At 40.3% G+C, this 23,395-nt stretch overlaps 1 protein-coding gene across 3 annotated transcripts in view; it reads right to left on the bottom strand.

Moving 5' to 3' along the window:
• The window catches only part of CTNNA1 (catenin alpha 1), a 316,163-nt gene that overhangs the window by 10,957 nt on the left and 281,811 nt on the right, over nt 1-23,395 (bottom strand). For all 3 annotated transcript variants that reach the window (XM_058541329.1, XM_058541339.1, XM_058541348.1), the window contains exons 11-13: nt 17,293-17,449; nt 3,352-3,552; nt 2,598-2,749 (exon numbers count right to left, since the gene is read on the bottom strand). In XM_058541329.1, the coding sequence (XP_058397312.1) occupies nt 2,598-2,749; nt 3,352-3,552; nt 17,293-17,449 (510 nt within the window). The remainder of the gene's footprint in view (nt 1-2,597; nt 2,750-3,351; nt 3,553-17,292; nt 17,450-23,395) is intronic.

Genomic DNA, 23,395 nt, shown 5'->3' with positions numbered 1-23,395 from the left:
CTTGGAGAAAGGTGCTGGAAGAAGGAATGGGATCCAGTGCAGGGGACGGCCTTACCCAGGGGCACTGGGATGTCCACGATGAGAGGAGGAAGGCACAGATGCAGCAGGGGCAGATGTCCCAACTGCCTCAATATCCTCAGTGAAATAGGCGCTAGGCCAGATAGGGAAGATGGTGTGGGAGGCTGAGGCAAGCAGGAGGGTATGAAACGTTCCTAGACTCCAGGGCTGCGTGGGCGACACTGCACGGCAGCAAGGGCTCACTGATGGTCACGGGGTCAGTGACCCCAGTCAGGGTGGCTGTGCTTTTCTAGACCATGCTCAGCAGGAGAAGGTGGGATTTCACTAGGATTGTATCTGCAAGGCAAATATAAATAGGAAGTAAAAGGGGGCAAAAGAGATTATATTGCTGAACCACGGACTCAAAGCTAGAAAAGAAGTGAGGCAAGGACCTGAGGGGCTGAGTGAGGGTGACAAGTGGGGAGGACCAACTGATTGAAGACCCTGGTGGACTCAAAGGATTGTTGGGAGTCACAGTACTAGAAGGAGTGACCCAACACACAGGGACAGTTAACACTGGGATGATGTAGATGCTGGTAATGACAAGGACTAGGGTATGACCATGGAAGGGAGGTTGACGTGAGGGGAGAACAAGACATCAAACTGAGAGGCCCAGGGGTTGGAAGGATGATCCTTGAATTAAAACAAGAATAGTGTGAGAGCATGACAATAAGTGAGAAGCTAAACCATGGCTGTCTCGCACACCTCTACTTTGCCCTTGCTCCAGGGCCTCCAGGCTACTCCCCGGATGTGGTTTCCCCCAACCCTACCTGCCTCCCCACAATGGGACTTGAATTTGCAAGCATCTCCTTGAGTGTATGCACTTTTGGCCCACTTAAATCCCCACGGACATTACTCTCAGACACCCAACAACTCCTCTTTATCATTAAGGTTTCTTTTATTCTATTTCTAGGTGTCTGTCAGCATGGAAAGAACTCTGGAGAAAGAGGGTTGCGTTCATTACCACTAGTATATGTGACCCTGGGATCCCTTCACACCACTGAGATATGGCCGCTGGGTTTAACCTTACATTCAACCAGGCCAAGCCTCCACCAAACATGGGTTCTTCTTTAGCACAGCAGCAGGGATGAAGAAAGCAAAAGGCTTGAGGCAGGCCCAGTGGTGTAGTGGTTAAGTTCACGCACTCCGCTTCAGCGGCCTGGGGTTTGCCGCTTCGGATCCTGGGCACGGACCTAACGCACCACTCATCAAGCCATGCTGAGGCGGCGTCCCACATAGAGCAACTAGAAGGACAACTATGACATACAACTATCTACTGAGGCTTTAGGGAGAAAAAAGAAAAAAAAAAAAAAAAAAAGGGAAGATTGGCAACAGATGTTATCTCAGGGCCAATCTTCCTCGGAAAGAAAAAGAAATAAAAAGGCTCAACCAGCTCCCTGCCTCCAGCCTCCAACACATCAAGGTGACCTGGGGACTGCAAGAACAGCCAGCAGGCAACTAGGCAATTCCTGAATAGTTCTTTCCTCCTCACTCCAAAGAGGAGTGCACTTGCCCAAATGTTTCTACACTACATACAAAACTGGTCCAGCCTGATGCAGCTGCCTTAGAAATGGGCTCTGCTTCCAGCTGACAGTCTGGCTAGGTTCTGCAGGCTGTCAGGCTGAGGGGGTAAAAAGTGGGACAGAATCCCTGTCTACCTCAGGAGGTTTCACTAGCAAACTGTGAAGGTGTAAGTGAACTCCCCTGATCCAACTAGATCGATAGCATAGCAAAGCATCCCTCTATGCAGCAGGCAGCACCTGGCCCAGGTGTGGGGGATGGCCAGGTGGCCGTGGGGAGGGTTATGCACAGGCCCTCCATAGGAAAAGGCAGCTGTGAGACCCAGGCCCAGCACCCCGGGGATGCATTACAGAAGGATTGGTAGTTTCTCTAAACCCAACCCAGAGTGGCAAAACCCAGTTTATGCCAACCCAGAGCGGGCCCTGGACTTCCTCTCAGCCAGTGAGAACTGCTGCTCTCTCAGAGAGGATGGGTCAAATGGGCCCAGACCAGGTGGCACTTCCATTCAGCTATGGTGAGAGGGACTCAAAGCTTGGCCATGAGCCAAGGAGTATCACCAGGGCCTGCCAGTCCCTCATCCACACTCTGAACACACTGGGGTTCTAGCATCCTGGCTGCCTGCCGCCCTTTCAAGGAGAAGGGTGTTCTATATGAAGAATAACTTCAACTTACATTAAGGAAATATTCCCTTCTCTGAAATTAACTGAAGAGCCTTCATTTTTCTGTAGTTTCCCTTCAACTCAAACAGAAGCCTCATATTTGTGGTGACTGTTTGCCCTAAATTAAATCATTAAGGCCAACTCATACTAGCTCCTGTTCTCAGCCCAAGTTTGGGCTCTAACTTGCAACTAAAAGTCATTTTAGACAACGTAATTAAATATATCTCATTCTAACAGCTTTTAGATTCATGGTTTTAATATACTGCCACTGCATCTGCTGAGTTCCAGAATGAAGCACTGCTCAAGTTTAGCAAATGATAAGAAAGAAGCTGTTAAAACGTCTGAAATGCAGTTACTCACCCTTATCATCAACACTGCTTTCCTGATGTCCCGGATGCCATCATATACCAGCCGGGAGGCATCGATAAACTCGTTCTCATCCATGGGCTGGGCAGGGTCCGAGCTGAGGGCTTCCACAGCCGCTTCTACTTGCTCAGTAAAACGTGGCATGACTGTGGAGAAAAGAGGCATGGCAGATCCTGGTGGCCCAGCAGACATCATCATTCTGCCAGCCCTCCCTAAATCCCTCACTCAGACAGAAAGAGGCGAGGTATATGATGAAGAGCCTCTGCTTCTACCCAAGTGAGAATTATTTATGGGTGAAATAAATTAAATGGCATATTTTATAAAGATTCGAATAATCTTGTCTCTGACCAGATTCTGCAATATACGATTTGGATGGTTAAGAACTTGAAGTGAGATTAACTTGAGGCCTTGCTTAAAAATGGGACCCTCCTTAATTTGGTATTTATTCATTAACATGAGACTTAACTAAGAATTTCATCTTAAATAGAGTGTTCAGAATTATTCCCATCACTAATCGTGGGGCACATATGAAGGAAAGGGTTTGCGAGACCTTAACTTGGCTGACCAACTTCTCACAAGTCTGATATAACACCTAGAACCCTTAAGACCTGAGCTGAGTTCTGATCTCCACCTTCCTAACCTAGACTAGGTTAGGAAGGCCTAGACTAGGGCCTAGACTAACAGGATGGCCTGGCCCAGCCGGCCATCTGTGTGTGGGTAGCACAAATAAGGGAGGGAGTTCCCACACCTGTGTTGGAGAGCAGCTTGGTGGCTTCCAGCACCTTCTCCGTGTAGACCCCTGGCTCATAGTTGTCCATCTCTGAGGTGACTACGTGAATGACTCGGGCTGCTCGGCCTCGGATTGCACCAGCTGTGCGGTCCAGCCCATCCACATCTTTCTCTTGGAGAGCAATGACACATTTGTTCACATCTTCCAAAATGTGATTCTCTGAGGAACAAGCAAAAAGCTGAATGAGGGAGGAGGCCTTCCACTACAAGGGGACAATTTTAAGTTGGCATCTATATTTATTGAGTGTTCACTTTGTGCCAGCTGCACTGCCAAAAGTTTTACATGTATCATTTCACTGAAGAGACTAGCTTAACAGATTAACTGTCCACACAGAAACTCAACCTGTAATCACCTCCAAAAATAACAATCTTCATTCCAGGCTTAAAAAAAGAGAGAGAGATGCCCATCTTTAAGGCACAGTTGTTCTGTAAGCCAGGCAGAAAATTCACATCACAGAAACCTTAATAACTTCTCTTTCCCTTAATTTCACAGACCTTATGTCCCAAAGTCTAAAGTAGAAAAGGTTCACTGTAAGGCTTTACCCTCCCAGTCCCTCATGCCACCCTCCAGTAGATGCCAAAGGTATTCAGACAATCTACCAAGAAGCCAGCATAAAGCCTTGGGATAGGAAAAGGTGCCAGAAAGCAGGTTGAAGTCTCCTCCAGAGACTGCGAAGGGAGCCTACCTGAAGCTTAACATTTAGCGACCCTCTCCTGGGATGCAGGTGGGTCTGTTGTGATATTTGTGGAAACCCTTGAATCCTATTAAGCTGACAAGTGGCTCCTACCAGTCACAGAACTGAATTTGGAAGACCCACCAAAACTATTTTTCCTCAAAACAAAAAGCTTGACACTAGATTTCAGGAATCCCAGAGTAAGGAGTTTACCTCCACCTCATCTATAATACCACAGTGGAAGCAACCAAAATGTTCCAAAGCAGAGTGGGTAATAAATTATGGACACTACCCAGCCTTTAAAGTGGATGAGGTCCATCTGTAGGGGCAGACCCAGAATGGGAAAAGGAATGTTCTCACTCACCCAGAACGGCAGACACCAGCAGACAGCCCAAATGACAGGGCTGCCCAGACTCCAAGAGGTGGGTGGGTGAGTGACACATAGCAAAGTCCCCAGGTCATCACCTGGCTATTTCCTTCCTGCTGAGAAAGGAGCTTTCTTCAAGACATCTAAGAACAGTGTCTGGTAAAGACATGCTCACTCCCTTAAAGCAAGAAAGTACTTGGCACAATAGGTGACAGAATAATGGTCCTAGTTCTTCTGGAAGAGCCAGAACAATTAGGGCAAATGTAATCTGTTTAAGAAACACATCTGGTCATTTCTTTGCCAGCCCTGGCTACCTCACGCTTTGACATGTCATTATCCAGGACTGGTGCCTGATTTAATCCACTTCCCAAAGCCATTACCCTTCCCTCATAGCCTCTGCTAACATAGTCAAGTTATATATGACAGTGTCTGGAAGGGAGATGACAATAAGTTTGACCTCTTAAGATACCCAGAATAAGAAAGCAATCATGGTGCTATTTCCTCTTGTCCCAAGGGAAGCCAGAGGCAAGTGGTACTTAGCAATCTAGCAAAGAATAGAGCCACCACAATGCCCCCCGCCTTTGGGCTTCAGGATTCCCTGTAGGCCCCAAGAACCAAGGCCCTCCTCTTTATAGTTCCCAAGAGACCACAGGCAGGGACTCTATAAGGGACTGCTTGTTCTGAGACCACAGGTATAATGGAATAAGATGAAAAAATCACAATGAGAAAGAAATAATGATGTGAAAGAATTAAAAACATCTTTCCAGGGCCAGCCTGGTGGCGCAAGCAGTTAAGTGCCTGCGCTCTGCTGCAGTGGCCCGGGGTTCACTGGTTCGGATCCCGGGTGTGCACCGATGCACCGCTTGTCAAGCCATGCTGTGGCGGCATCCCATATAAAGTGGAGGAAGATGGGCATGGATGTTAGCCCAGGGCCAGTCTTCCTCAGCAAAAAGAGGAGGATTGGCAGATGTTAGCTCAGGGCTGATCTTCCTCACCAAAAAAAACAAAAAAAACTCTTTCCTACAAACCTAAACATACTCTCACCATATGATCCAGCAATCGCACTCTTTGGTATTTATCCAAAGGAGCTGAAAACTTATGTCCACATAAAACTTGCACACAGATGTTTATAACAGCTTTATTCATAACTGTCAAAACCTGGAAGCAACCAAGGTATCCTTCGGTGAACAAACAAACTATGGCACATCCAGACAATGGAATATTATGCAGTGCTAAAAAGAAATAAGCTATCAACCCATGAAAAGACATGGAGCAACCTTAAATGCATGTTACTAAGTGAAAGAAGCCAGTCTGAAAAGGCTAAATACTATATGATTCCAACCGTATGACATTCTGGAAAAGGCAAAACTATGGTGACAGTAAAAAGATCAGAGGTTGCCAGGGGTTGGAGGGGGGAGGGATGAATAGGTGGAGCATAGAGTATCTTTAGGGCTATGAATACGCTATATGACACTATAATGATGGATACATTTGTCCAAACTCATAGAATGTACACCACCAAGAGTGAACAGTAATGTATATTATGGACTCTGGGTGATAATGATGTGTCAATGTAGGTTCATCAATTTTAACAAATATGCCACTATGGTGGGGAATGCTAATAATGAGGGAGGCTACACAAGTGTAGGGGCAGGGGGAAGATGGGAAATCTCTGTACCTTCCTCTTAATTTTGCTGAAACCTAAAACTGCTCTAAAAGTCATTCATTCATACATACATACATACATACAATAAACATCTTTCCAGGGAAAGCCAGAATATAGTAAGAACTCCTATTACAGAAGGGAAAAATGAATTACCACAATATAGCTAAGAAGACCATAATTTAGCATCTACTAACTCAAAAATTAGGAGACGTGCTAGGGTTTATACCACTGTACTATCAAAAGAGAAAATATATTAAACAAACTTTTTACATAAACAAATTTTAGGGGGGATATTTGAACCAAGTATAAGAATAAATGGATTTGGAACCTAGCAGAAGCATCTTTTACATACAAACTCTCTACATATTAATTTAAACTAAACAGACAGGTACGGAGCCTGCCCACCATACTAGGCCTTGGGTTAAAAACTGCCGCTTTTACTGACTGTAACACAACATCTTACACTTGTATCTTCTATCACTAAGGAAAGCTAAGTAAAAGGAAAGGAATAAAAAGGAAAGAAAAGATGTTGCTAACTAAACTTGAACCAATGTTTTCTCCTATCGTTGATTTTAAGACTCATCTCTGTTTCAGGATTGTTAATACGGGGGGCTGGGGAGCACATCTTGGAATCAATGAAGCATGGCATTCTTTTTTCTCATTAAACAAAATGGCCCAAACTTCCACCAAGAATTTGTTAACCTTCGTCTAGACACCTACCGTTTTAAAAATCAATTTAGACTTTCTGGAGTTCATATTGCCTTTCTTCCAAATGGACCTAAACCAGGGAAGGGTTTCCCATTCTTTAGTGACCAAGGAAGCCATCTATTTCAGGAAGCTGACTAAAGTAATATTCTCTACTTTCACTGAACAGCTAGCTGTCTCTAGGGAAGGCCCAGCCAGCTGAGGCCACCACACCCCCAGGACACAGCACCAACCCTGCTCTCTACACTTGAGCCCTAGGGGAGAAGTGAGTTTGTACCGGACATGTGCAAACATGGGAGGTTAGGAGGTACCCACACTAACTTAACCATAAATTACTTTAGCTTTAATTGAATTTCCAAGGAATCTCAGGATGGGTCCATTCTGAGCAGACAAACCAATCTGTATCCCATTAAAGACTGTTCAATATAGTCTTTATTTGTAGGTGCTTCTAATAGGAAAAAAATCATACACATACATACAACAACATATCTACAAGGGATCATATTATGGACACTATTATATATCCGTTTTTCATTTGAAAACCTTTCTAGGTCTGCCTCTACAGAGCTACCTCATCCATTTTAACGGCTGCATAGTACCCTGTCAAATAGATGAAGTGCCATAATTCACTTATCCAGTCTTCTCTTAGACATTTTGGTTGAAGTAAACATCCTTGTACAGGTATTTTGACAAACATTTGTGTACATATCCCTGGGGAAAATTTCTAGCCATGGAATTACTAAGTCAACAGGCATATATGTTTAAAGTAGACGTACAGTACCTAATTGCCCTCCAGGAACCAAACCAACTGGCATTCTCTAGAAAGGCTGCATGAACTTATACTTCAGCCCACAATGTGGGCTGTCCTGCATACCCTTTGCTTGGGACATCTTTATCAGTGCAACCTTATGCACACATGAGAGATGATAATATTAATAGTTATGCAGAGGACTTACTCTATAACAAGAAATATTCTGAGTGCTTGACATTTAAGTCTCTATATGGGAGCCATTTTTTTTAAAGTTACCATTAATTAATGAGGAAACCAGGACACAGAAGTATTGAGTAATTTGCCCAAGGTCACACAGCTAGTGGGCATGGGAGTCAGAAATCAAACCTAACTTCACCACTACCTATACCACTTCCTCAAAACAGAGAAGCTCTATCTTCAGTTTTGCCTTTTTGCTACTAAAGACAAAAACAAAAATTAGGTACAATAATCCTTTTATTTAATGGCCTCCCAATCATACCAAATTCTTGGGGCCCACTAACACTTAATGAAGAAAGAGTACAAATTACCACTCTTATATGTTGCCCCCAAGTATCTCATACAATATGTTATTTGCTTCCAAGAGCATTTCGAAAAGAAATGTAATAAACCCAATTAGAACCATTCTAACCAACCACTTGCATCTTAAGGAAAAAAAAGGAACCAAAACTTCCACATGTAAGCAGAGTAAACGATGAGAAAGTAAATTGCATTTCCATGGAAAACGTTTATCAAATACAATTCAAATGAAATTCAAACAGTCTTTATCACTTTGATAAATTTCAAACCACTGTCCTTAAGGGATCAGTCAATATAAATATATTCATGGTTTGCTGAATGCTCTCTAGCATCCCAAACCATCTCCAATATTTACGAGGCAACATTCTGAATAGAATAGCTTGGGGAAAAGGAGTCCCCACTCCCTCTTCCCTGGGGGTGGCATGCATGTCCCTCTCTCTATTTTCAAGTTCCACTGTCTCATATTTGATATACGGTGACCCAAGATCCCACTGCTCTACAGCCTCATGAAACACTGGTATCAGGGTCTTTGTGGCTTCACCAGGTTATACACAAGATTGACCACTGCATTTTGAGCCACCAATTTAGGATGTGCCCTGTGATAAGTATGAGGGAACTTCTAGAACCAATGGGACAGAATGTCCAGGAACAACAGAGATAAAGTAGCAGAGGATCCTCTCAGTCCTACTCCCTAAACAATTTCCCCTTGGATGGGTTCTCAGTTAGTTCACAGGGCTACAACAAACATCCAAGCCCCATGGATTCCAGGAGGGAATTTCATGGTGGAAAATCATTAGTGGAGGGGCCAGCCCCGTGGTGTAGCAGTTAAGTGCGCGCGCTCTGCTGCTGGCGGCCAGGGTTTGGATCCTAGGCACACACCGACGCACTGCTTGTCAGGCCATGTTGTGGCAGCGTCCCACATAAAGTAGAGGAAGATTGGCATGGATGTTAGCTCAGGGCCAGTCTTCCTCAGCAAAAAGAAGAGGATTGGCATGGATGTTAGCTCAGGGCTGATCTTCCTCACAAAAAAAAAAAAAAAAAAAAGAAACTCATTAGTGGAAATATTCCACAAAACCTCTCACACTGCCAAAGCGCCACAAAGCCCTAGAATACAGTAGAGAACAACCACTCCAAAGAGTCAAGCAGCATGCCCAGTTTTCATTTGGCAAAATTTTATGAAGCCCACCAACCTTAAGCCAGACCCTGTGCTGGGGCACTTGCCTGGCATCCCCCCACTCAGAACCATGCCCACCTCACTGATGGGACTATTGAAGCACCAGTGTGCCTCAGGGCAAGGGGAAATTGGGAATGGGGGCAGATCGGAGTGAAGCCAAGACATGGCTTCTTGTCTAACGACTGCCCATGACTACTACAGATGACACCTGCTCTCTAATCCACAGTGCACATCTAGAGATGCTGGGAGATGCACAAGGGCGAAGGACTGGGGACAATTGGGGGCCTGCCCATTTTTTTTGTTTGTTTGTTTATTGCAGTAACATTGGTTTATAACATTGTATAAATTTCAGGTGTACATCATTATACTTCTATTTCTGCATAGATTACATCATGTTCACCACCCAAATACTAATTACAACCCATCACCACACACATGTGCCAAATTATCCCTTTCGCCCTCCTCCCTCCCCCCTTCCCCTCTGGTAACCACCAATCCAATCTCTGTCTCTATGTGTTTGTTTATTATTGTTATTATCTACTACTTAATGAAGGAAATCATACGGTATTTGACCTTCTCCCTCTGACTTATTTCACTTTGCATAATACCCTCAATGTCCATCCATGTTGTCACAAATGGCTGGATTTCATCGTTTCTTATGGCTGAGTAGTATTCCATTGTGTATATATACCACATCTTCTTTATCCATTCGTCCCTTGATGGGCACTTAGGTTGCTTCCAAGTCTTGGCTATTGTGAATAACACTGCAATGAACACAGGGGTGCATGTATCTTTATGCATTGGTGTTTTCAAGTTCTTTGGATAAATACCCAGCAGTGGAATAGCTGGATCATATGGTAGTTCTATCCTTGATTTTTTGAGGAATCTCCATACTGTTTTCCATAGTGGCTGCACCAGTTTGCACTCCCACCAGCAGTGTATGAGAGTTCCCTTCTCTCGACATCCTCTCCAACACATGTTGTTTCCTGTCTTGTTAATCACAGCCATTCTGACGGGCGTGAGGTGATATCTCATTGTAGTTTTGATTTGCATTTCCCTGATAGTTAATGATTTTGAACATCTTTTCATGTGTCTGTTGGCTATCTGTATATCTTCTTTGGAGAAATGCCTGTTCAGGTCTTTTGCCCATTTTTTAATTGGGTTGGTAGTTTTTTTGTTGTTGAGATGCATGAGCTCTTTATATATTTTGGAGATTAAGCCCTTATCAGATGTACGGTTTGCAAATATCTTCTCCCAATTGTTAGATTGTCTTTTCGTTTTGTTGATGGTTTCCTTTGCTGTGCAGAAGCTTTTTAGTTTGATGTAGTCCCATTTGTTTATTTTTTCTATTGTTTCCCTTGCCCGGTCAGACACGGTGCTTGAAAATATGTTGCTAAGACCGATGTCGAAGAGCGTACTGCCTATGTTTTCTTCTAGAAGTTTCATAGTTTCAGGTCTTACATTCAAGTCTTTAATCCATTTGGAGTTAATTTTTGTGTATGGTGTAAGGTAAGGGTCTACTTTCATTTTTTTGCATGTGGCTATCCAGTTTTCCCAACACCATTTGTTGAAGAGACTTTCTTTTCTCCATTGTATGTTCTTGGCTCCTTTGTCAAAGATTAGCTGTCGATAGATGTGTGGGTTTATTTCTGGGCTTTCAATTCTATTCCATTGATCTGTGTGTCTGTTTTTGTGCCAGTACCATGCTGTTTTGGTTACTATAGCTTTGTAGTATATTTTGAAATCAGGGAGCGTGATACCTCCAGCTTTGTTCTTTTTTTCTCAGGATTCCTTTAGCTATTCGGGGTCTTTTGTTGTTCCATATAAATTTTAGGATTCTTTGTTCTATTTCTGTGAAAAATGTTGTTGGAACTTTGATAGGGATTGCATTGAATCTATAGATGGCTTTAGGAAGTATGGACATCTTAACTATGTTAATTCTTCCAATTCAAGAGCACGGAATATCTTTCCATTTCTTTGTGTCTTCTTCAATTTCTTTCAGAAATGTTTTATAGTTTTCCATGTACAGCTCTTTCACCTCTTTGGTTAAGTTTATTCCTAGGTATTTTATTCTTTTTGTTGCAACTGTAAATGGGATGGTATTCTTAATTTCTCTTTCTGCTACTTCGTTGTTAGTGCATAGAAATGTAACTGATTTTTGTATGTTGATTTTATATCCTGCAACTTTACCATATTCGTTTATTACTTCTCAAAGTTTTCTGGTGGATTCTTTAGGGTTTTCTATATATAAAATCATGTCATATGCAAATAGTGACAGTTTCACTTCTTCCTTTCCAATTTGGATCCCTTTCATTTCTTTCTCTTGCCTGATTGCTCTGGCTAGGACTTCCAGTACTATGTTAAACAGGAGTGGTGACAGTGGGCATCCATGTCTGGTTCCTGTTCTTAGAGGGATAGCTTTCAGTTTTTCACCATTGAGGATGATATTAACTGTGGGTTTCTCATATATGGTCTTTATTATGTTGAGGTACTTTCCTTCTATACCCATTTTATTCAGAGTTTTTATCATAAATGGATGCTGTATCTTGTCAAATGCTTTCTCTGCATCTATTGAGATGATCATGTGATTTTTATTCATTTTATTAATGTGGCGTATCACGTTGATTGATTTGCGAATGTTAAACCATCCCTGCACACCTGGAATAAATCCCACTTGATCATGGTGTATAATCTTTTTAACATATTGTTGTATGCGATTTGCTAGTATTTTGTTGAGGATTTTTGCATCGATCTTCATCAGTGATATTGGCCTGTAATTTTCTTTTTTTGTGTTGTCCTTGTCTGGTTTTGGTATCAGGGTAATGTCGGCTTCATAGAATGAGTTAGGGAGCTTCCTCCCCTCCACAATTTTTTAGGAAGAGTTTGAGAAGGATAGGTATTAAGTCTTCTTTGAATGTTTGGTAGAATTCACCAGGGAAGCCGTCTGGTCCTGGACTTTTATTTTTGGGGAGGTTTTTGATTACGTTCCGATCTCCTTACTGGTTATTGGTCTATTCAAATTCTCTACTTCTTCTTGATCCAGTTTTGGAAGGTTGTATGATTCTAAGAATTTATCCATTTCTTCCAGACTGTCGAATTGGTTGGCATATAGCTTTTCATAGTAGTCTCTTATAATCTTTTGTATTTCTGAGGTGTCTGTCATAATTTCTCCTCTTTCATTTCTGATTTTACTTATTTGTGCCTTCTCTCTTTTTTTCTTGGTGAGTCTAGCTAAAGGTTTGTCAATTTTGTTTATCTTTTCAAAGAACCAGCTCTTGGTTTTATTAATTTTTTCTATTGTTTTTTTGGTCTCTATTTCATTTATTTCTGCTTTGATCTTTATTATTTCCCTTCTTCTGCTGATTTTGGGCTTTGTTTGTTCTTCTTTTTCCAGTTCCTTTAGGTGCATTGTTAGATTGTTTATTTGAGATTTTTCTTGTTTGTTGAGATAGGCCTGTATTGCTATAAACTTCCCTCTTAGAACCGCTTTTGCTGTATCCCATAAATTCTGGCATGTCGTATTTTCATTTTCGTCTCCAGGTATTTTTTGATTTCGTCTTTGATTTCTTCATTGACCCAGTCGTTGTTCAGTAGCATTTTGTTTAATCTCCATGTATTTGTGGCTTTTCTGATTTTCTTCCTATAGTTGATATCTAGTTTCATACCATTGTGGTCAGAAAAGATGCTTGGTATTATTTCAATCTTCTTAAATTTATGGAGACTTGTTTTGTGGCCTAATATGTGATCAGTCCTGGAGAATGTTCCATGTGCATCTGAAAAGAACGTGTATTCTTTGGTTTTTGGATGGAATGCTCTGTATATATCTACTAGGTCCGTCTGTTCTAGTGTATCGTTTAAGGCCAATGTTTCCTTATTGATCTTCTGTCTGGATCATCTATCCGTTGGTGTAAGTGGAGTGTTAAAGTCCCCTACTATTATTGTGTTATTGTCTATTTCTCTTTTTATGTCTGTTAATAATTGCTTTATATATTTAGGTGCACCTACATTGGGTGCGTAGATATTTACAAGTGTTATATCCTCTTGTTGGATTGTTCCCTTGATCATTACGTAATGCCCTTCTTTGTCTCTTTTTACAGTTTTTGTTTTAAAGTCTATTTTGTCTGATATGAGTACTGCTACCCCAGCTTTCTTTTCATTGCCATTTGCGTGGAGTATCTTTTTCCATCCCTTCACTTTCAGTTTGTGAGTGTCTTTAGGTCTGAAGTGTGTCTCTTGTACGCACCATATATATGGGTCTTGTTTTTTATCCAATCAGCCACCCTATGCCTTTTAATTGAAGCATTTAGTCCATTGATGTTTAAAGTAGCTATTGATAAGTATGTACTTACTGCCATTTTTTAACTTTTTTTTCCCTCAGTGTTTTAGTAGTCCTTCTCTGGTCCTTTCTTCTTCTATACAGAATTGATGGTCTCTTTAGTTTGACCTCTGTCTGAAAGCTCTACTCTTTAACTCCCCTCCTCCCTCCTTTTATGTTTTTGATATCATATCTAACCTCTTTTTTGTGCATTTGTATCCATTACCCTCTTATCATGGAAATAGATAATTTTTCCTATTTGTGGTCTTCTCTTTTCCCCTTACATCAGTCCCTTTAACATTTCTTGTAGCACTGGTTTCTTGGTGACAAACTCCTTTAATTTTTGCTTGTCTGGGAAATTTTTGATCTCTCCTTCCATTTTGAATGATAACCTTGCTGGGTAGAGTATTCTTGGCGGTAAGTTTTTTCCTTTTAGCACTTTAAATATATCATGCCATTCTCTTCTAGCCTGTAAGGTTTCTGCTGAGAAGTCAGCTGATAGCCTTATGGGGTTTCCTTTATATGTAACTTGACTTTCTCTTGCGGCTTTTAGGATTCTCTCTTTATCTTTAATTCTGGACATTTTGATTATGTGTCTTGGTGTGGGCCTCTTTGGGTTTACCTTGTTTGGGGCTCTCTGTGCTTCTTGTACCTGCATGTCTGTTTCCTTCCTTAGGTTAGGGAAGTTTTCATCTATTATTTCTTGAAACAGATTCTCTGCCCCTTTGTCTCGCTCTTTTCCTTCCGGGACACCTATAACATGGATGTTAGTGCGCTTGATGTTGTCCCAGAGGTCCCTTAGACTGTCCTCACTCTTTTTAATTCTTTTCTCTTTTACCTGTTCACCTTGGGTAATTTCTTCTAGTCTTTCTTCCAGCTCACAGATCCGTTCTTCTGTATCCTCTACTCTGCTTTTGAGTCCCTCTAGTGAATTTTTCATTTCCAGTATTGTATTTTTTATTTCTGATTGGTTCTTCTTTATATCTTCCATTTCTTTGTTGACATTCTCACTGAGTTCATCTATTCTTCTCCCCAGATCAGTGAGCATCCTTAACACTCTTTGTTTGAACTCTCTGTCGTGTAGGTTGCTCATTTCTGTTTCACTTAGTTCATTTTCTGGGGTTTTGTCCTGTTCCTTTACTTGGAATGTATTCCTTTGCCTCCTCATTTTGCCTCTTTCCCTGTGCTTTGTCTACGTATTAGGTAGGTCAGCTACGTCTCCTGCTCTTGGATAGGTGACCTTATGTAAGTGATGGCTTAGGAGGCCTGCAGTGTGCTTCCCTCAGTTCTCAATGTTCCAGGGGTGACCACTATGTGGGCTACGTGTGTCCTTCTGTTGTGGCCTGTTTGCTCTCCCTGTAGGTGCCCAGGGAGGCCGAGTTATGCTCCTGGCCAGCTGTCGTAATGCTCAGCTGCTTGTAGTTGTTGTGGGCCCTTCAGTCTCTTTATCAGGTGTGGGGAGCCCCAGCACAGTTGGCTGCAAGTTCTAATACCACATTTGTGTTGCAGTATTTCTTTTAAGTGAGTAGGGGGCCTGCCCATTTAAAAGTGGGGCTCCTCTCAGTGAGAGCCAGCTACTTCCCGACGGAGGCTGTGTGTCAGGTGAGATGCGGAGACATCTCTAGTCACCCCACATAAAAAGTGATAAAGCTGCCATGGGTGGGGTAGGTGCATGAGGGTATAAAGAATACTCAAAATTAACTGGTCAGTCCAGTAGAACTCTGCATAGGCATCTGCTTGTCTCCTCCCTTTATCCCAAGACTCCAAAAAGCAAACCATAAAAATCAGAGGAATTGTCAATAATAGCCTTGCCCTATTAATTATTTAATTACTTGCCATTGCTAAGCAAGCCTGTGACAAAACATTAGAGAAACACACTAGAGTAGACCTCTAAAATTCAGATGCTCTGAAACCATCACCACTTTCTGACTGAGAGAACTGTTCCGTGTTTTTATTTGCTAAACAGAAACTGCCTAAACTCCTTTCCATCAAGCCAACTCTTATACTTTCCATATTTGCATAAAAATTGAACACACTCACCAGACAAAAGTCTATCTGTTAAAGAATTTGATTTCTTTTTACCATTCTTCTGTTTTATGTCATACACCCTAAAGATACTGTCCAGATCCCACTAAATGCTACTGCAGAATCTCTTTCGTTCTCCGACTTGAAGAATGTTACATGAGGGACATTTGATTCTATTATATTTTATTTTGCTGTAAAGAAGGACCAAAAATCCCTTGAGACCAAGCCTGAGATATACCCAACCTAACCACAAGAAAGTAAGTTTAGGAATGGAATATCTATGTCCGACGGGGGCTTTGCATTTAGATTTCAGAATTCGTTGTTTGCTTAAAAGTGTGCTGTGAAGGTGGAATGTTTTTCTCTAAACCTATGAAAAAGAATAATTCAGTACTTCATTGGGAAAAACAACAGAAGGCCAAGATTTCCCAAAAAAGCCATTGCTGCATTTTTGGCACCTGCAAAGATATGCTTGCAAATGGGTTTTGTATTTTAAAGTACCAGCACTTGCAATTTGGCAGTCTTGCAGCAGCATTGTTTGCCCCCTCTTTTTGCAGTTTACGGATTGCCTACTCCCCACTCACTCAAGTAGAGCCAAAGCTCCCAATCCCAAGGAGAACGGGCAGAGACAGGGAATATTGGTATGCAGAACACACTGTCACCTTATATAGGTCACTGCTGGAGGACTGTGCTGTGCATGTACTTAAGCCCTGCTTCTGTTTCAAGTCCCATCGCCACTCACATCTCCCACATTCCAGCCTGCGGTTCCCTGGGGTGACAGGTAGTTTCAGCCCTACAAGCACTGAGCCACTGACTGCCCACAGCCACTGGCCTCAGAAAGCCTGGCACCTCCAGAGAGCAAGCAGTGCAGCCAAGGGCAGCAAAGGCTCTGTTAAATACACAATGCATTTATACTTGCTCAACTCTAAGGAGATGGACTGAAATTTATCTCTGTGTGATAAACAGTGAATTGCAGTTGACAGACATTTTCTATATGAATGCAATTTACTATGTCATTACCAGTTTATGTTTATATAATGAAATCAACTGTTTTTGTGAGGTGAATTACCCAGATTTATTTTTTGCAAGTTCATAATTAAATAGCACTTAAATATTTCCTCTCTGTTTTCTATCTGTGCATCATGCAGAGAGTCTTTCAAAAAGTAGGCAGTTAAACTATGATCATTTCTGAGGGAGAAGGAAGGAGAAGCTTTCTAAGAAGGGGAAAAAAAAAAGAAACTAAAGGTGATAGTGTTGGGAATCCCTTCTCCTAAGTTTCACAGGCTCATAACAAACAACCACCGCCTCTACCAGGACACAGGTCAATGTTTTTTCTCAACACAGTAGCAGCAAGAGGGGTAGATGGTTATGATGTTGTACAGGTCACAGCTGCAAGATCTTACTCTATACAAACATGGAAACACCTCTGCCAGCCAGCTTTCTAATTTATGCTTCTAAGATGAAGACCAGGCCCACCAAAATGGACACAACTTCAACTCCACTTCCCACTGCTCAGGAGTCAGTGGTAGCTTTTTTTTTCTTTTAATTAAAATAAAAACCAGCACAATATTATTGCTAGAATAATTTACCTGCCCAGACTTGGGGGCGTTTTGATTGTCCATTATTGTAACTTAGGTGAAAGTAATTATGTACATCCTCACATTCTTCTCTGGGGAACCAGCTCATTACCTGAGACAGCCAAGAAGTCATCAATGGAAGTAATGTCATCGACAGCATCTGTGAGGACACGGACTTGTTTTTCCCACTGTTCTTTAAAAAGATCCATGTTCTCTTGGGCCAGTTTACTCTGTGGTTTTGCTGCTAAAGCCAATGCAGCATTGATAACCTGCAAAGATATTAAAGTTCATGGATTACTTTTTCAGAGTCACGAAAATAAAACAGGTGGGACAACTTGGTCAGTAGCGTGGCTATGGCTTTGTATCACACACATTTCACTAGGACATGATACCACGTTTCACCATAACACAAAGATGAAGTAGAGAAGTGTTAATGTTTTATATGTGAATGTAGAAGTAATACATTTGAAATACAGAAATACAGTAATACACTGAAACTACGGACAATTACAAACATATAAAAATATCTCTAATCTCTCCACTCAGTGATAGCAACTCTTTACAATTTTTGACATTATATTCCAGGCTTTTTTCTCCTTATATACACACATACGTATGCACAACAAAAAACACACAATTAGAATTACAAGCTACATAAAACTAACTATCCTATTTCTTCTTTTAAATACTTCTCCTTATCATTAAATATACGCTAAAAACATTAACTGTTTATTATTCCATCTTACAGATGTACGTGGCTATTTTCCTACTGTAGGATATCTAGGTTTGTTCCAGTTAGTCACCATTCTTAATAATCATGTGATGAACATCTGACATTTCAGGTTCTTGATATATTATCAAAGTACATTTGTGAGAAATATATTGTATTTTAATTCCAAGCATTTTTCTGAGACATCAAAAGTAATTTTTTAAAAAAAGCTTTATTGAGATATACTTCACATACCAAACAATTCACCCGTTTAAACCGTACAATTCAATGATTTTTAGTATATTTACAGTTGTGCAGCCATTACCACAATCACTTTTATAACATTTTTATCACTCCAAAAATCCCCATATCCATTAGCATATCATTCCCCACTCCCCTAAACATTTCTTAACCCTCTCTTCTAGCAACCATTAACTTAACTTTCTGTCTCTATGGATTTGCCTATTCTGGACATTTCATATAAATGGAATCACATTACTATGTGGATTTTTATAACTAGCTTCTTTCATTTAACATAATGTTTTCGAGTTTCATCCATGCTATAGAATGTATCAGTATTTCATTCCTTTTTACTGATGAATAATATGCCATTATATGGATATACCACATTTTATTTATCCATTCATCAATTGATAGACATTTGAATAGTTTCCACTTTTTTGGACATTATGAATAATGCTGCTATGCACATTCATATACATGTATTTGTATTTTCATTATTCTTGGGTATATAACTAGGAGTGGAATTGCTGGATCATATGATTAACTTTATATTTATCTTTTTGAGGAAGTGCCTTACTGTTTTCCAAATCAGCTGCACCATTTTACATGCCCACCAGCATATATGAGGGTTCCAATTTCCCCACATCTTCACCAACACTTATTTTTCCTTTTTTTAAATTATAGCCATCGTAGTAGGTGTGAAGTGATATGTCATTGTGGTTTTGATTTGCACTTTGCTGATGGCTCATGACGTTGTGCATCTTTTCATGTCTTAGTGACCATTAGTATATATTCTTTGGAGAAATGTCTGTTCAGATCCTTTGATATATTCATAGAATGAGTGAATAATGAAAGTGGTATGAAAATGAGCTAAGAGAATACTTAGTAAGATTTCTAGGTAGAAAGTGCTTACAGGTTATTGGAAAAAATGTGTTTATAATAATGCAACTTGGGAGAGAAGTAAAGACAAGAGGAAACTAGTGATGATGGAGTAGAGATCTGGATGAGGCAGAAAACTAGTTACCATAGAGGCATTTGGGTATGCAAACCTGAGGGTAGGAGTCTGGGATGATTTTTTTTAGGTGCCACAGGAACCACATGCCTTCAGGTCATGTGTATAATTCCCAATATATTGGAGAGGTATTCAAGAGTGATGTTATCAACTTAGCCCCCAAATAATGGAGTTAACAAACTAAAGAAGAATCAGACCCACCAGACTAGTGCAACTATTTCTCTTCCTTCCTAAACAATTGGAAGTGATAGACTATCAATTATAGAGTCACAAGCATAGGAGACTGGGCCATCCCAGTTATTAATTATAATAGCTCACCACTTTCAAAAGTGTATAGGTTTGGACAATAAATTATTTGGAAGAAGAGATATCCTACCTTTCTCATATGTTATGCTGTGGTTTCCCATATTTTCACCATTTCAAGGCTTGTTTTTTGCTTATTTTCCTTCATGTCATTCATTTCCCACCAGGTGGTTAACAACTGTGGACTACTCTCTTCACTGATTAACTCATTAACTCACTATGTATCAATGAATCAGAGTGGGGCCAGACCTTACAAGAATATATGGCTGAAGAAAATGTTTCCTGAGAGAGCCAAGTACATATTGGCAAAGAATTAACTGTAGATTTTACATACTAAGACAATCTCTCCATTACAAAGAGAAAATTGCTCTCTTTGGTCTGTCATATATCTTATCTCATAGAATACAATGGAGTAAAAGCAAGTTGTCTAAGGTTAACTTTCTCATTTTGATTATAAAACTATTTACAAATGATACTTCATAAATTAAATACTCATTTCTGATGACTCTTAGTAAATCAGGAATAGAAAGCTACTTGACATACTACTTTAAATAATCATCCAACATGATACTTAGTTTTGAAACTCTAGAATCATTTACCTTAAAAATCAAGGTGTTATTGATTGGTATACCATTAGCTACATAATAATGTAATGGTCTTTTAGCCAATGAAATAAAATGGGAAATGGAAATAATAGAAAAAGCTGTTACAAAGGCAACAACAAAATTACTTTTCAATGCAAATGATCTTTGTTTATCTAGGAAATTGAAGTGAGTCAACTGAAAAAAACCTTTACAATTAATGATTTCATTAAGGTAGCTAGAGACAGAATATATAAAAATCAATAACTTTTCTATATTCCAGAAAAAAGTTAGAATATAAAATGAGGGGTGTGTCAGATCTTCATGAAAGTAATTAACAGGAAATATGTGGGATTAAATCTGTAAAGAAACTCACAGGACTGAAGTAACAAAAAGTGACTAAGCTTTTCTGAGGTACATTTTAAAAAGTTGAATAAATAGAAACACATTCCATGTTTAGGGTTAGGAAGACTGACTTATTTTATTCACAAATTAATCCAGAGCAACAAACAGCTGAGAAGAGCCAAAAATCTTGGGGACAGAGAGCAAGAGCGATGAAGAGAGAGAGTTAAAATATAATTTAAAGCTAAAGTAATTACAATAGAATAGTCTAAAAACAGACCCTATCATAGAGCGGGATTCAATGCATGATAAAAATGACATCACAAATCAGCGGGGTATGGTAGGTTATTTTTATATTGATAATCTATTTAGAGAAAAATACAGTTATAGCCTCACTTCATACTTATGTTTATGTGTTAAGATTATTTCCAGATAGATAAAGTTAAATTAAAAATAACAGGGCTAGAAGAATGCATTTATTTATTCATTTACTGAATAAATACTTAAATAGAAATAAATAATTCTTGTCTTAAAAAATTCTCCTCTATTTCTTCCAAATAACAATGAGAGAAGTCAATTTATAAATTTGACTATACTATTTCTGTATTTAAATATATATGACAAATGAAGTGTACAGTGTTAGGTAAACCAGTAAGGAGAACACCAAAATACCAGTAGAAAAAGGAGGGTAAGACACGGCCAGCTTACCTAAGGTGAACTGTAAATGACTAGGAAACAACTAGGGGAAAAAGTTTACTCTCACTTACAATCAAGAAAGGCTAATTAATGTGAGTTACTATTTTTGCTCATTAAATTTGCGAAGAGCCCAAAACTAGGCACTACCACCATATTTTTAACTTTTAAAATGCTGTTGTTAGCTAAAACCTACAGTACCATGTTGAATAGGACACTCTTGTTTCTGATCATAGGGGGAAAGTACTCAGCCTTTCACCATTAAGTATGATGTTATCAGGCTGAGGAAATTCTCTTCTATTCCTAGTTTACAAAATGTTCTTATCAGGCCTGGATGTTAGATTTTGTCACATATTTTTTCTGTTTTATTTCCACCATTCTGGCTATTTCTTCTTTGTCTCCTTTGCTGACTCACCTCCTTCCACTAATGTTGGAGTTCCTCAAGGCTCCAACCTATGCTGCCTTCTCTCCTCTTTCTACACTCCTCCCACCTGAGAGCAGTTTCATGATTTCACATACCATCTATTTGCCAACTACTCCCATATCTCCAACCCAGACCACTCATTCTAGCCCCCAACTCATATCCCAGCTACATACCCAATAGCTCTACTCAGATGTCTCAGATATTTCCAAGTAAACACATCCAAAATAAAACATGATTTCCTGCTCTCAGTCATGCTGCATGGATCTCGCTTTAAAATTCTTGATCACTCAACTTCAAGTATACTCACAGTGCTGGAGAGAACAAAAGAACTACATTTCCTTAGTTCAGTCAATCTCTTCCTCTCCTCAAGTCTGGACTCAAAATGAGTAATTGTTTCATACCTTCTCCTCAAACCTATAAAACCTTTGCCAGCATCATCACTCTCAGATTATAACTCTGCTTCCTATTTAAATGAGAAGATGAATGCAATCAAAAGAGAATGTATATAGATTCCTATCACCACATCTACCCATCTACCTGCATCTGTTCCACATACTCTGTCTTACCTCTTTTTAATTATGGATGGTCCTATCTATGCTCCTATCTCAGACCAATCTGTCCACTGGATCTCTTCCTCTCCCCTACTCCAGGGCATTGCTCCAGCAATTCTCCCTGCTCTATTCTATCTTATCAATATTTCCCCGCTACTGGATTATTTCCATCAGCTAAACATAAAAAACAAAAAGCACTCTCAATCCCATATTCACCTCATGCTACCACCCCACGTCTCCATAATTCTTACATAAAACTAGAAAACAGCTTTCAACTTGCTATACTCAATCCCTCTCTTCTCTCTTGAACCCACTCTAGTCAAGCTTATCTCCCCTAAACTCTACCTAAGCTTCTTTTGTACGAGGTCACATGTGACCTCCATATGTTGCTCAATCCAAAGATCAAGTCTCAGTTCACATGCTACAACCATTTGACATGAATAATCGCCTTTCCTAATAACACTTTTTTCACTTGTCTTCCAAGATAGAACCAGCTCCTGGTGGTCTGGTTTTAATAACTCTTCCTCAGTCTCCTTTGCTGGATACTGCTCATCTCCTCAAACTCTAGAGAGAACCCCAATTTTAGTTCTCAGACCTTTTTATTCTAGGTATATTCACTCCATTGGTGATCTCATCTAGGCTCATGGCTTTAAGCACCATGTATGTGCTAATGAATCTCACATTTATACATCGTCCAGACCTTTTCCCTGAACTCGACTTCACATCCTGCATATATAACAGGCATCACAAAATTAACATACCCCAAAGCGAGCTCCTTAGCTCTTCTCCCAAACCACTTTTCCCTATCACAATAAATGACAACTCCATCCTTCCAGCTGCTTAGGCTCAAAACCCTGTAATTCTCCCTGACTCTTCTCTTTCCCCTCCACCTCACATCTAATCCTTCAGTAAATTCTACCTTCATTATATCCAGACTCTAACCAGTGCCTACTTCCACTGTCCTCTTGCCTGCTTTAGTACCATAGCCTCTGTTTTGGTTTCCTATTGCCGCTGTAACACATTACCACAAAAATAGTTGTGCTTAAAACAACATAAACATATTATAGTTTTGGAGGTTAGAGTCTAAAATAGGTCTTACAGAGCTAAAATCAAAGCGTCAGCAGAACTGTTTATTCTGGAGGCTCTAAGGGAGAATCCAGACCTTGCCTTTTGCAACTTCCAGGGGCTGCCCACATTCCTTGGCTTGCAGCCACATCACTCCAACTCCTGCTTTCATGATCACATCTCCTTCTCTGACGCGGACACCCTTGCCTCCTTCATATAAGGATCCTTGTGAGTATACTGGAGACCCACCTGGATAATCTAGCATAATCTAACCATCTAAAGATCCTTAGTT

This window comes from Diceros bicornis, chromosome 1 (genome assembly GCF_020826845.1).
Source record: "Diceros bicornis minor isolate mBicDic1 chromosome 1, mDicBic1.mat.cur, whole genome shotgun sequence".
Classification (NCBI taxonomy): Eukaryota; Metazoa; Chordata; class Mammalia; order Perissodactyla; family Rhinocerotidae; genus Diceros; species Diceros bicornis.
This window is presented reverse-complemented; position numbering and strand designations above follow the sequence as displayed.